Source organism: Danio aesculapii, chromosome 1 (assembly GCF_903798145.1).
Source record: "Danio aesculapii chromosome 1, fDanAes4.1, whole genome shotgun sequence".
NCBI classification, from domain to species: domain Eukaryota; kingdom Metazoa; phylum Chordata; class Actinopteri; order Cypriniformes; family Danionidae; genus Danio; species Danio aesculapii.
Window position 1 is genome coordinate 42,627,099 of NC_079435.1, and position 15,596 is coordinate 42,642,694.

General features: G+C 36.7%; 1 protein-coding gene across 1 annotated transcript in view; it reads left to right on the plus strand.

Moving 5' to 3' along the window:
• Nucleotides 1-7,568: 7,568 nt before the first annotated feature.
• Nucleotides 7,569-15,596, plus strand: part of mtnr1aa (melatonin receptor 1A a) — a 94,669-nt gene continuing 86,641 nt past the window's right edge. The window contains exon 1 of the mRNA XM_056460774.1: nucleotides 7,569-7,900. Within this exon, the coding sequence (XP_056316749.1) occupies nucleotides 7,717-7,900 (184 nt within the window). The 5' untranslated portion in view covers nucleotides 7,569-7,716. The remainder of the gene's footprint in view (nucleotides 7,901-15,596) is intronic.

The following is a 15,596-nucleotide window of genomic DNA, read 5'->3' on the forward strand; positions in this document are numbered from 1 at the left end:
TACATCTGAGTTCTGCTGGGGGTTCAGTGCTGATGGGACATCTCCAGCTGAAGTTTTTGAACTAAAGACGAGGAGACAGCCAGCTCTCCATGAGATGTTTTAAGTGTTTAGGTTACAGTCACAAAAGGGGATGAGACTGTATGAGTGTGGTTATAGAATCCTCTCTTGCTCTTACCCCACCCTATTATTTTAATATTTGTTCAGTATGAAATCATTTCGGGCCACCCAAATGTTTTTGTCAAAAAAGTTGCCTTAAATTTTAAATTGAATTAAATAAACCTTACAAGTCATTTCAACTTATACATTACATTAAAAGAATTTCCCCCAGAGTTCAAATTGTTGGCCTTATGCTAGTTTAATTTTATTTTACTTAAGATGTACAATGTAAAGTCAACTTCATTTATTCATTTTCTTTTTGCTTAGTCCCTTATTTATCAGGGGTCGCCACAGTGGAATGAACCGCCAACTATTCTGTCATATGTTTTACGCAGCGGATGCTCTTCCAGCTGAAGCCCACCACTGGTAAACACCCATATGCTCTCACATTCACACACACTCATACACTACGGCCAGTTTTGTTTTACCTGATTCCCTTATACTGCATGTCTTTGGATCGAGGGGGAAACCGAAGCACCCAGAGGAAACCTACACGATCACAGGGAGAACATGCAAACTCCACACAGAAATGGCAACTGGTCCAACTGGAACTAGAACCAGTGATCTTCTTGCTGTGAGGCACCATTGCTTTACCACTAAACCACCTCATTTCAACTTAAATATAACATTAAAATAATGTTCCATTTTTTTGGAAAATAGGCTACCTTTACAACTCCCCTACAGTTAAAACAGTTCAGTTATTTTTTAAATCCATTTAGCCAATCTCCATTTCTGGCAGGAACACTTTTATCTTAGTTTAGCATATACAGTATCACTGAATCGAATTTTTTACCATGAACATCTGGACCATGATCAAATATAAATTTCCTGTTTAAAAATTTACACTTCTCTAGTTACACTGTGTACTAAGAAAATAAAAAATTACCATTTCCAAGGCCAATATGGCTAGGAACCATATTTCCATTCTACCGTAATAATTAAGGAACTTTGCTGCCGTACCATTGCTGCAGGTGCAGTGATATTATGCAATACCTTAAAATAGTCCCCAGCTAGGTAACTTATATTGTTAAGGTTATATTGATTGGAAGCTAACTAATTTTCAGGTGCTGTATAATATCATGGTTCATGCTGCAGCAAAGTTTCTTGATTATTATGCCTGAATGGGTGTTTATTTTTTCATAGCCATATAGACAACGGACAGCCTAGAAAAATATCAACTTTTCTTTTCTTATACACAATATAACTACAGAAGAGTCATGCTGTAATAGGTAAATGATCAAAACTCATTAAACATTTTTGAGTAACATGCTAATGGACGAATCCAATTCAATGACCTATCCTAAGCTAATCTAAAACTCAACTGTTTAACTCTAAGAAAGTATGAATGAGCCTACTTTCATAAAAAGTGGACTTTTACTTTAAACTGACTTAAAATATTAAGTTGAATCTTATTAAAACATACAGTACACTTATCGGCCACTTTATTAGGTACACCTGTCCAACTGCTTGTTAACGCAAATTTCTAATCACATGGCAGCAACGCAATGCATTTAGGCATGTATGGTCGAGACGATCTGCTGCAGTTCACAATGAGCATAAGAATGGGGAAGAAAGGTGATTTAAGTGACATTGAACATGACATGGTTGTTGGTGCCAAACAGGCATCTCTGAATGCACAACATGTCAAACCTTGAGGCGGATGGGCTACAGCAGCAGAAGACCAGACCAGGTGCCACTCCTGTCAGTTAAGAACAGGAAACTAAGGCTACAATTTGCTCATACTCACCAAAGTTGGACGATAGAACATTGGAAAAATGTTGCCTGGTCTGATGAGTCTTGATTTCTGCTGCGACATTTGGATGGTAGGATCAGAATTTAGTCAGAATTTTTGGTAGGGCTACAGCAGCAGAAGACCACACCTGAGGCTACAATTCACACAGGCTCACCAAAATTGGACAATAGAAGATTGGAAAAATTTTGCCTGTTCTGATGAGTCTCGATTTCTGCTTAACATATTAAGTTGAACTTAATATTAACTTGTAAACCAATCTATTTAAATAGATTAAATTAAACAAAAACACGTTTTCATGACTTGTTTTTTAAATGATGACTTGATTAAAATCCTTATTCATCATAACATTTCTAAGGAGATAATGCCATATTCTTTTGAGTTATAAAATTTGCCTATACATTACATGTGTTTGCTCTTCACACAGAGTGATGCATGATTAAATGCTCAGTGTGATAACATTCAATCATTGAGATCATCTAACAGTGTGCCGTAAATTACATTAATGATGTAATTTTACATGCTTCAGTCGGGAAAAAAATATCTTAAGCATTTGAATAATTGCATGCCTCAAACACGTTAAGGCTGTCACAGCCCTAATTTATCTCAAACAAAATAAAAGACATTCACTTTGAAATCTTCACAGAATTTACCCTTCAGTGTAACTGGAATGTACAGTAACTGTATTCATGGTATTGACAACAGAGCCACATTTTGGATAAAAAGCATGTACTTGGATGTACTGTTTCATTTTATTTTACTTAAGATGTACAATGTAGTGTCATACATGCTACATTTGATGATCTTATTATTTATTGTATATTATGTAAATTGTGAATAACAACAGCAATAACAATACAATTAAAATAAAAACAGCAGTTGGGGCTTTTGATATTTTTTAAGTATTACTGATAAAAATCCCACATATACAGTGCATCCGGAAAGTATTCATAGCGCTTCACTTTTTCCACATTTTTTTTATGTTACAGCCTTATTCCAAAATGAATTAAATTCATTTATTTCATCAAAATTTTACACACAATAGCCCATAATGACAATGTGAAAAAATATGTTTTTTGAAATTGTTGCAAATTTATAAAAAATAAAAAATCTGAAAAAAAAAATCACATCTACATAAGTATTCACAGCCTTTGCTCAATACTTTGTTGATGCACCTTTGGCAGCAATTACAGCCTCAAGTCTTTTTGAATATGATGCCACAAGCTTGGCACACCTGTCTTTTGGGAATTTTTGCCCATTCCTCTTTGCAGTACCTCTCAAGCTCTATCAGGTTGGATGGGAAGCGATGGTGTACAGTCATTTTCAGATCTCCCCAGAGATGTTCAATAGGATTTGCTGTAGGTCTGGGCTCTGGCTGGGCCACTCAAGGACATTCACCGAGTTATTGTGAAGCCACTCCATCGATATTTTGGCAGTGTGCTTTGGGTCATTGTCCTGCTGGAAAATGAACTGTCGCCTCAGTCTGAGGTCAAGAGCACTCCGAAGCAGGTTTTCATTCAGGATGTCTCTGTACATTGCTGCATTCATATTTCCCTCCATCCTGACTAGTCTTCCAGTTCCTGCTGCTGAAAAACATCCCCACAGCATGATGCTGCCACCACCATGCTTCACTGTAAGGTCTTCTCCAATCGTAATGCTTGGCATTCATTCCAAAGAGTTAAATTTTAGTCTCATCAGACCAGAGAATTTTGTTTCTCATGTCTGAGAGTCCTTCAGATGCCTTTTGGCAATTTCCAGGTGGGGAGTGGCTTCTGTCTGGCCACTTTGCCATACAGACCTGATTGGTGGATTGCTGCACAGATGATTGTCCTACTGTAAGGTTTTCCTCTCTCCACAGAAGAATGCTGAAGCTCAGACAGAGTGACCATCGGGTTATTGATTACCTCCCTGACTAAGGCCCTTCACCCCCAATCACTCAGCTTAGATGGCCGGCCAGCTCTAGGAAGAGTCCTGGTGGTTCCAAACTTCTTCCACGTATAGATGATGGAGGCCACTGTGCTCATTGGAACTTTCAGAGCAGCAGACATTTTTCTGTAACCTTCCCCAGCCTTCTGCCTCGAGACAATCCTGTCTCGGAGGTCAACAGACAATTCCTTTGTCTTCATGCTTGGTTTGTATTTTGACATGCACTGTCAACCCTGAGACCTTATATAGACAGGTGTATGCCTTTTCAAATCATGTCAAATCAACTGAGTTTACCACATGTGAACTCCAATTAAGCTGCTGAAACATCTCAAGAATGATCAGTGGAAACAGAATGTACCTGAGCTCAATTTAGAGCTTCACGGCAAATTGCTGTAAATACTTATGTACATGTGATTTTTCAGGTTTTTTATTTTGAATAAATTTGCAACATTTTCAAAAAATCTTTTTTCACATTGTCATTATGAAGTATTGTGTGTAGAATTTTGAGGAAATAAATGAATTTAATCCATTTTGGAATAAGGCTGTAACATCAAAAAATGTGGAAAAAGTGAAGCGTTATGAATACTTTCAGGATGCACTGTAAATGTATAGTGTAGCAAAAATAGTAGACTGTCGCCTCACAGTAAGAAGGTCGCTGGTTCGAGTCCCAGCTGGGCTAGTTGGCATTTCTGTGTGGAGTTTGCATGTTCTCCACATGTTTGCGTGGGTTTCCTCCGTGTATTCAGGTTTCCACAGTTCAAAGATAAGTGATATAAGTGAATTGGGTAAACAAAATTGTTTCCCAGAGCTAGGTTGCAGCTAGAAGGGAATCCACTGCATAAAACATATGCTGAATTGTTGGTGGTTCATTCCACTGTGGCGCCCCTGATATATGAAACTAAGTCAAGGAAAATGAATGAATGAATGAATGAATATGCAGTGAATATGCACATTTACAAATGGATATGTGCAGTGTAGTTGTGCAATTTTAAATAGTGAAATGGTTTTGGGGTAAGTGTAGAAATGTAGGGAGGTGGGCAAAAAGGTTCTTGTCCAGGGTAACCTGAAGCGCCAGGTTAGAGAAATCCTTAAGAATACTGCATGCTCGACGCAGACAGTGTTTCTTCTAAATGTTCTCAATAGCAGCAAGTTGAGTTTTCACCATCCACTCCACTGCCTTATGCTCAGCAGCAGAGCAGTTCCCATACCATACTGTGACACAGTTGGCTAGGATGCTCTCTATTGTGCAATGATAGAAGTTCACCTTGATGGCTGAGGACAGCCTTCTTTAGTTGTCTTAAGAAGAAGAGGCGCTGTTGATCCTTCTTGACTGGAGGAGCTGGTGGGCTATAACAGGTCTTCCGAGATGCGGTCTTCCTGTTGATGTGGATGAGATAATGAGAGCCTCTTCTTCTCTTCCTGAAGTCCACAATGAGCTCCTTGGTCTAAGTGGTGTTAAGGAGCAGATTATTGTCTGTGCACCAAGTGGCAATCTCCTCCTTATAGGAAATAGATCTCTAATTCGATTCCTGGAGGGCCGCAGCTCTGCACAGTTTTTCTCCAACCCTAACCAAACACAGCTGATCCAACTACTACATCTATCAAACAGACTACTAGAGACTATTTAGCAGGTGTGAGTTGAAAGTTGTTGGAGCTAAACTATTCAGAGCTGTGGCACCTCCAGGAGTTTAAGACCACTGTCTCATCATTGTTCCTAACCAGACCAATTACTGGTCTGTAGTATTATCTGCAAACTTGATGACGATGTTGCATTCATACTTGAGCCTGCAGTTGTGCGTGAAGAGGGAGTTGAGGAAGGGGTTCAGCATGCAGCCCTGTGGTACACCAGTTCTGAGCAGTAATGACAGTAGTAGTGCAGATGTGACCTGATCTAACATTCTGGGGTCTGTTGGACAGAAAGTCCATACCCCAGTTGCAGAGCGAGATATAAATGTCCAGGTCTCTAAGCCTTATAATTAACTTAGATTGGTTTGATAGTACTGAAACCATTGCTGAGTCAACAATAAGCATCCATGCATAAGTGTTCTTAATGTCCAGGTGTGTGACTGCAGAGTTCAGCGTAATGAAGACTGCATCCTTCTTAGTCCAGTGTAGAAGGGAGAGAGTCTTTCAGAAGTGCCCGGACCAACCGTTCAAGCACTTCATAATGATGTATAGGCTGAAGCAAATACATCTTCCTGTGTCAGCAACAGATGTTATGTTTGATTAGTTAGGGATGCACAGACATATCCGTTATGTCACCAATGTACATCTAGCAGAATGTTTCCTCTATAGGTGGAATAAGGTCAAGATAAGGTCATCTCACCATGAACCTCGAGAGACAATAGATACCATTAAGTAATGTGGGCAAATAAAAGGTTATGATTATGACACCCTTTTAACAGAAACAGCAGAAATATCAACTCCTGGAAAGAACATTTTATACCATGAACTGCATATTTCAGAGAATAACTAGCAAGTAATACATATAAATGAAGAAAATATACAACATTATTAGGAAAGTCCAGCCTGATTTCACAGGGAAACGTAACTATTTTATGTTTTGTCAGTTTAGTGGCTAATTTTTAAGTGTTCAGTCTTATGAAAAGAAAATTATTATTTTAAAAAGGAGGCATGGCACCCAACCCCTTGGCTAATATAATCAAAAATACAGTAAAAACTGTAAAATTGTGAAATGTTATTGCACTTTAAAATTGTTCAAAAGTAGTTTAGAATTTAATTTAATAATTATACCAGTAATTTTAGTGATGAACTTTCATTACTCCAGTCTTCAATCACATGATCCTTTACATGACACATGACAAATTACTCTAATATTAATTATTATTGTTAATATTATTGTTATTATTGTTATTTTTTATAATATTATTATTAATGGTAATAGTAATAAAAGCAAAAATGACTGGACTAATAATTTCATTTGAAATTCATACAATAAGTAATAAATTAATATTTAATAAATAAGTATTTAACAATATATATATATTTTATATAACAACATATAACAATATAACATTTAATAAATGCTGCCTTGATGAACAGAATAATTTTCTTTAAAAAAAACATGAAAAAAAAACAACCCCAAACTTTTGACCGGTAGTGTACTTACAGTAGTAAATTTACTAAATATCTTCATGGAACATAATCTTTACTTAAAATAGTAGCCTAAGGATTTTGGCATAAACGGAAAATCAATAATTTTGACCCATACAATGTATTTTTGGCTCTTGCCCAAAATACTTTTACAACATAAAACTGATTTTGTGCTCCAGAGTCACAAATGATAATAACTGATAGAAATAATAAGACAATAGATAAGAATATAAAAATAATAAAAATGATCAATAACAATTTTAACACAATACCAATTAATATTTATATATTCATATTAATATTACAGTTGAAGTAGCCTCCATTTATTCGACACGCTCCATCACGTACCTTACATTTCCCTGAATGGAAAGACAAAAAAAAAATGAATAAAGCTTCTCTTAGCGCGGATAAATAATAATGAATGAGGGGACGACAGAAGCTCCCACAGCTGGAACGGGTGAATGAAAGCAACATTACCGATGACGATCGCAGGGGGGCAACACACACAACACTTCAGTTAATCACATGTTCACAGGAGCTTTGAAGTTACCCGTGGATGTCATGTACCAACACTGTGATGGGTGCACGCATAGCCATAAAAGTGCAGACCCCGACACACGAAAGCCCGGACGAGAGAACCGAGGAAAGTTGTCCGGGTCGCACAACTTACCCAGACCTCACGAAGAGATGAGATCCACCGGAGGAACGCGCGCCACCTAAACTGCACGGTTTATTTCGTTGATTGAGAAAAAGTTTCATGAAGATATACAATGTTTATGAATGGGAGTTCTCTGAACAGCTCTGCACTGGACCCTAGCGAGCAAGCACTTCAGCGGCCGCCCTGGGTCACTACTACTCTCGGGTGTTTCCTCATATTCACTATAGTGGTGGATATTTTGGGAAACCTGCTGGTGATTTTCTCCGTCTACAGAAACAAGAAACTTCGGAACGCAGGTGAGTCGCGCGCGCGAGCTGTCTGGCACAGGTGCATTCGACTTGATGTTTATTTTAACACGAAATGTTTAAGGGGGATGTTTTGAAACATGGAGACGGAAGAGTAGACCACACTGACAGGCAGGATTTATGTGGCAGAGCGCGCTTCAGTCTCGTAAGAGCGCACGTTTCATGTTTGCATGAAATCGCATCGACATTTCTACACCGTTTTCTACCGAGTTTTCTCTACATAAAAATGCAGATTTTGATCCAAACGCAACAAAATGGCACTTTATATCACATACTACAAACGTGTCCGTGTTTTTGCGCACGGCTGTTTGGAAAAATGCCAGCAGAATTAATATGGATAGCTTACCGGCCAGCAGTCGCAGCTGGACAGAATCTTATCAAGTGAAACGTTGCTTTTGAGATTCCACACTGCACATTCTAGTGTCATTCTAATATGAAGTAATAGAGATAAACTCCACGTGCTTAATATTTAATCATCAAACGACTTGTAAACATACCTTGTTAATATTGTTATGACTGTTATGTGTGGACGCCAATGCATGTTAGTCCATCAAATATAAGATAACTCCAAAGATGCTTGAACTCTATCAGCGCCAATTTCCGTCATATAATTTCAGTTTTATTAGGTGATTTTGTTCAATTAATCAGAAGTGGAAATTTAGGATAATACGTTGAGGTCTTAGTAAGATAGAGGAGTTCAAGTATCATAGTGTAATCAGTGATCTCAGTAAACATACAGCTATTACATATACACAAGTAAACATACAGGTGTTCTATTGCAAGCAGCAAGATGGGATTTCAGTAATATTCCTAATAAACTTTTCGTTCAAACTTCAAATTTAAGTTCCTTTTAGACTTTATCTATTAATAGGTATTCTCAATTTTGTTTTTTAACACCATTTGGCTTTCACAATTGGCATTTTTAGCAATACTTCATGATTTGTTAGAACCTTTTAAGTATTTCTCTTTGGTGACAAGCCGGAGCTGTGGGTGGTCAAAAACAAGAAACCCCAAAGAAAGTGATACAAGGGACATCTTTATTGAATCATTGAGCAAATGAACAGAAATTAGTCTAGTTATTATCACTTACATTCTTGTAAACATCAAATCAAAGATTATTTACTATTAAGAATCGGTAATTGAATTCAAGCCATTTGTATCTCATTTATTTGTTGATAGATAACATTTCTTTGTTTAATAATGTGTTTGAATTTGAACTCATCAGGTAGGATCATGATGGAAGCTATCAAATATTTGCTCAGCCATCAATAGTTACAAGAAGAGCCTTTCACACCTTTAGAAACATTTCATCCCACAAAATGTTCTCTAGTGTGGAAAAAAAGTGTTTTAATGTATATGAAGAGTTCAGATGCAAAAACTTCTAAGTGCCGTCTGAAATTTCAGTCAAAAATAATTTTTTTTTTCAGCCTCCGTTGTTTATGTTGCGTTATTTCACTTTAAAGGCCATGAAAATAACTTATTTTTTGTGCCATAAAAGTGAAATTACTGAAACTACACATAGGAGCCTGATGAAAATTCTCATTTTAAAAGAAAATTTCAGATGGCATTTAGAGGTTTTTACATCTGAACTCTTCATATATTAAAATAACTTTTAGCAGTTTTTTAGGAGAACCAAAAATGCATCACTGTTTTTAAATGTGTACAATGATTATCTTTTAAAATATATTAATAATGTAGACGAAAAGCTATTTTCAGAACCATTTTCCATTAGACATTAAATTAGTATAAATGCCTTTATGCATCTGTGTAATCTGCGTTCATCGTGTATGTATTTTTAGCTCTTGAGTTATTTGTCATGTGTTGTTTGCTAACATACTAACATGTAAGGAACATCCCTATAATAATCATATCCAACATTTACAGGTTGATAAACAGAACTTCTTGATGTTTAATAATCTCTTTGAATTTGAACTTGAATTTGTCAGGCACAGTAGGGTAATGAGGAATTGTTTGTCTAGTGTTGTTGGAAGCTAAAGTGAAAGACCAGACATTTACTTAGGAAGGGAAAAGATAACATCAACAAGATGCAGGCATTCTTGTAAGAACACGTTAAAGAGAACATGAAAAGATTAGACACCCATCCTGATAAAATATTTTTGATTATCGCATTGTATAAAAATGTCCTCAATACACATCTTTAATCATCAATAACCTCTTTAATTTAAAGTAATCTGAAAGTGTCTCTTTAAACAAGACGTGAATCATTCAGGCACGAACGGGTTAAATGAATTATTTTGGGAACTCCATATCTGTGTACCTGTCAGCAGTTGCACTTTGGGTCTTCCCTGTCTTTTGCTGTTTCACTGTTTGAGGTCGTCCAGGCGCGCACCCGAGCATTAAACGCTGAACTGAACCCAGAGATGCTGTTTGGCTCTATTAGGGAAAATGAACACGCTCGTTGGATTTGATTGACATGCTCTGCCGGATATAAGGCAGTTTATTTTGGCATTCATCTGTCCACATCAGTATGAAGTGCCATGGGATTGTATTTCTTGTCCTGTCAATCACAGAGTGGGAAAATAACACACAGACGGGAAACCTGTCCAAAATCTTAAAATCAGCCGATAAGTGGTGGAAAACGTGACTCAGAGGGACTCGTTAGAAAAACAGCGGACTCAATTCAATTGAGCTTTGACCCACATTGTGAAAAATTGACATTTTTCCAAGGCGCTCATTAAAGAGACATTTGGGAGAGAGAGTAATGTATGAAAAAGCGTGACGAACGTCCGCGCGCCCAAGTTTGTTCTGTTCGCGTGCACGTGCAGGCTGTGTCAAGTTCATGCGCTTCCTTTGCGCCTTTGTAGTACGCCAAGTGGACATGTGATTCGTGCTTTCATTCATTTGGTATGACAACTTTAATCCTCCGTTTTATTTTAATCCACAAGAATCAAACAAATCAAATAGGCTATACACGTGTTTACGCAATGTAATGCAAATGGATACATACTCTACAACACTAATGTACCATATGCTCGTAAGTTTAACTGGAGAAATGATTGATTCCAAAGCAAATGCTCGTATTTGTTATTGTATGTAATTTTAGTTCTTGAGTCTTTGGCATGTGTTGTTTGCTTATATATGGAAGGCACATCACTATAGTAGTTATATCAAATATTCAGTAAAATTTTTTATATTGTTGTTGAATTAGAACTTTATTTGTCAGGTCTATGAGGAAGTGGTTGGCTACTGTTAAGGACATAGTGAAAGAGCGGATATTTGTTCAAGAAGATAAAAGATAACATCAATAAGATGCAGACTTTCTTGTAAAACAAGTTACAGAGTCCATGAAAACATTAGACACACATCATGATAAAATGATTATTGTTTTGTATAAAATGTCTTTAATCCACTACTTTTAATCACAGCTAACTTCTTCAATGTTAAACAATTTTAAAAAGTGAAGTGTTTCTTTAAAGAAAATGTGAATCATTAAAAAAAGAACAGACACATTTCCTGCAAAGCACAATAAAGTATTACTGAACTCAACAGTGGGTTTTTTAGCAACCCTTGACTTTTCAATTTATAATTTAATTATGTAGTTTAATTAATTTGGTTTAAGACAAACCATAAAGTGATTGTTTAGATGTCAGACTAATATCCACTTTACAATTTAAGTGCTTCTTGCATGGCAGTCAGAAATTATGAATGATTTTATATTAGTTTAAATCAAATTTAAGTACCATATATGATGATGTTTTTATTTAATATTTAGTACTTTTTTAAAGAATTCCATGGTATAAAATATATATTTTTTTATTAACACGTTTTGAACATACACTTCAGAATAAAGTAAAATAAAAATTATACAAAATGTAAATGATTAAAAAATGATAAAAATTTGTTTTAAATGATTAAAAAAATGAAAACACACACACACACACAAACACACAAACACACACACACACACACACATATATATATATATATATATATATATATATATATATATATAGGATATTTGTGGTGTGAGAATTTTAGAAAACACACAAAGTACATTCTCATATGAAATATGAATTATATATTTTCAAAAGATAAGATTTACTTAAACTTAATCTAGACACTAAAGGCTTTAAAAGTGTAATATCTGAGGTTGATATCTCAAAAAACTAATCATCTGTAAACGGAATATTTTCTGCAAACATTTCCATTTTAAATTTTGTTATTAGTTTCCAACCATACATCACATAAATCATACATTTGTGTGGGCTTAAAAGGGTCACTTCAAACATTTTTTGTACTTGAGCTCTTTGTGTACTGGAGAAATAAAACAATTTGTCAGACCTTTGTTCATTTTTTCATCTTTACAAGGACACAAAACATCACCTCAGACAGCGCATTTTGCGAATGGCTCTTTTCTTGGCTCATGTTTCTCATATGTTGGTGTCACACCTGGATTTGGTCCAGCAGCCCTGAGGCAAACCGAGCAGGACAAAATATTGACCACAGGACCCCCTCTGGCCACTCTGCGCCTTGCTTCACATCTGAAGAAATGTACAGAAAAAAACACACTAGATGAACAATAATCACAAGGCTTCCAAATACAAATTCTCTCCTTGCAAAATCAGCGCCACAACTGCTGGACATATGGCTTTCCTCTAGAGCCAGATGAACGAATGACAGAGTTGGGGGGAGGATAGACTGACTGTGTGATTGCAGTGCTCACCCATAATCTGGGACGTCTCTCTCTCCCTCTCGAGTCATTGTATGTGTTGCGGGCAACCAGAGCCTTGTTTTTAGGTCAGAGGAGGATGTGTGTAGTCGCTGAGAGCTCTTACTGTATACGCACACCACAGCACACAGATAGACTGTACAATTGCTGTTTGTGCAATTGGTGATGCTGTTTGCAAAACAAACTTTTACATCTGTTGAATGAAGTTTTTGTGTGGACTGAAGACAGGAATAGTTGGGTGGGGATGTTTTTGGAGCTTGTGAAGGTTTCCATCATTCTATGTTAATGTGCATTTTGAAGTATCACATGAGAAGTGAGTGATTTAAATGCTGAATTCCAAAAAAAACTAAGTATTTAGATTTGATTGAGGTGGTTTTACACTTTACACTTACAAGCTTTAATGTGAATATCGATAGATGGGAATGCATTTGCTGAATAAACTCTGATGTAGTGAACATTACACCCATGTGACTCCATTATGCTTGCCTTGTTTAATGTTGGTTAATGAATGACCAATGCTACTACAGTCAGCCACCAACAACTTGATGGGAATGCATCTAATTCGTATTTTGGATATTTTCTCTAACTTTAAAAAGATTTGCTTCACTTAAGGATGGAAAAATTGCTGCCATTTTTTGGCAGTGTTTGGCTTGTTTCCAACACTTAAGAAAATAAGACAATAAAATCTAATAATTGTGTTTTTTAAAATCTGATAATTCTGATATTTTTTCAGAATTGAGTTATAAACTTGATTTCACTCACAACTGAGAATGATGATGTAAGAATTGTGACGTATGAATTTGCGATTTTTGGCAGCACGATGGCTCAATGTTTAGCACTGTTGCCTGACAGCAAGAAGGTCACTGGTTGGAGTCCCAGCTTGGCGAGTTGGCTTTTCTGTGGGGAGTTTGCATGTTCTCCCCGTGTTCGCGCAGGTTTCCTCCGAGTGCTCCGGTTTCTCCCATAGTCTAAAGACATGCGCTTTAGGTGAATTGGATGAACTAAATTGGCCGTAGTGTATGAGTGAGTGTGATTGTATGTGTGTTTCCCAGTGCTGGGTTGTGGCTGGGAGGGCATCCATGGCATAAAACATATGCTGGATAAGTTGGTGGTTCATTCCGCTGTGGTCACCCATGATTAATAAAGTGGTTAGGCTGAAAAGAAAATGAATGAATGAATGATTAAATTTGCGGTTTTGCCTCAGTGGTTAGCCCTGTCGCCTGACAGCAAGAAGGTCGCTGGTTCGAGTCCTAGCTGGGTGAGTTGGCTTTTCCGTGTGGAGTTTGCATGTTCTCCCCATGTTAGCGTGGGTTTCCTCTGGGTGCTCCAGTTTCCCCCACAGTCCAAAGACATGCGGTACAGGTGAATTGGGTAAGCTAAATTGTCAGTAGTGTACGTGTGTGAATAAGTGTGTATGGGTGTTTTCCAGTGATGGGTTGCAGCTGGAAGGGCACCCGCTGTGTAAAACCTATGCTAGATAAGTTGGCGGTTCATTCCGCTGTGGTGACCCCTGATGAATAAAGGGAATATGCCAAAGGAAAGTGAATGAATGAATTTGCGATTTTTGACTTTTTTTTTCAGAATTGTGATTGGACCTCATAATTATGATGCCAAATTAGTGAGAATTTTCAAAACTTTGTATCATGCAGTTGAAATATAAATATACAGAATTTTGATATATGAACTTGCAATTTTGGAATATTTCTTATATAGCATATTCATTACAAACATGCACTGTTTTAAAAAGGTTTTAATCTTGTAAAACTCATTCTTGATCACATTTGATGATGATTGATGATCACAGAGAGCTGAACAGATCTTTTAATCCCAGTTGCTTTGCGCAGGCCCTGTCCTGTTGGTATGATTATACATGTTACTACAGAGACATGTGAATACGCAGCTGTCAATCAAATCAGTGGGTGGGAAAACCGCACTCCTATGTCACATTGCGATGGGCCTCAAATTGAGAGGGATTTGGACCTATTTTAACTTTAGGAACATTTTTAAAAAGAGATTTGTTGTCTTTTATTTCACCCCAATATGACTGTGGACACACTATACCTCCACACAGTTCTATCCAAACAGCTCACAAAAGATGATTTTCATCATAGGTGCCCTTAAAAACTTAAAATTTAAATCTTAGTGCATGAAAAGAGTTATTACTGTGCCATCTTTGAAAAACCTAAAGGGAAGTTTTTTTTTTAGGAATGCAAGTACAGGTCGAACTTAAGGGACCTTTCACATCTCAATCATTTTTTGAAACATTTCGATGGATCATGATATGAGCAAAACCCCTGGAACATTAAACAGGGACATGAAAAATGTAGGTCCAGGTCGAGCTTAATCCTTTTTTTGGAACAAAGCAAACAATCTACAGTTGTGAAACTTTCTAATATTAAAAGTAATCTTTAAAAGCATTCGCAAACAACAGTCTTATATATTTTTACGTTTTTTTTTTTACTCAAATGGGTTAAAGGATGAGTTCACCCAAAAATAAAAATTCTGTTCTTAATTACTGATCCTCATGTCATTCCAATGCCCTGAGACCTTCGTTCATCTGCTGAACACAAATTAAGATATTTTTGATGAAATCCAAAAGTTCTCCAATCCTCCAAAGAAAGCAATGGTCTTCAGAAATTCAAAGAGCAGAAAAGCATTGTAAAAACATTACATGTGACTTCAGTGATTCAGATGTAATGATATGAAGCTCCAAGAACACCTTTATGTGCCAAAAAAGCTGTAAAAACAGCTTTGTTCGCCAATGTCTTCCTCATCCAGTCAGGGTGCATGTTTACTATGGGCAATTCAATGCTTGAGTTTTGCACTGCAGATTTAAATGTCAATGCATCAGAGTAAACATTCACACAGAAGGGAAGATATAGGCAAGCAAAGTCCTATTTACAGTTTTTTTGGCGCACAAAAGTGTGCTTAGAACTTTGTATGATTACAGCTGAACCACTGAAGTCACATGGAAAGTTTTGACACTGTTGTTTTCTT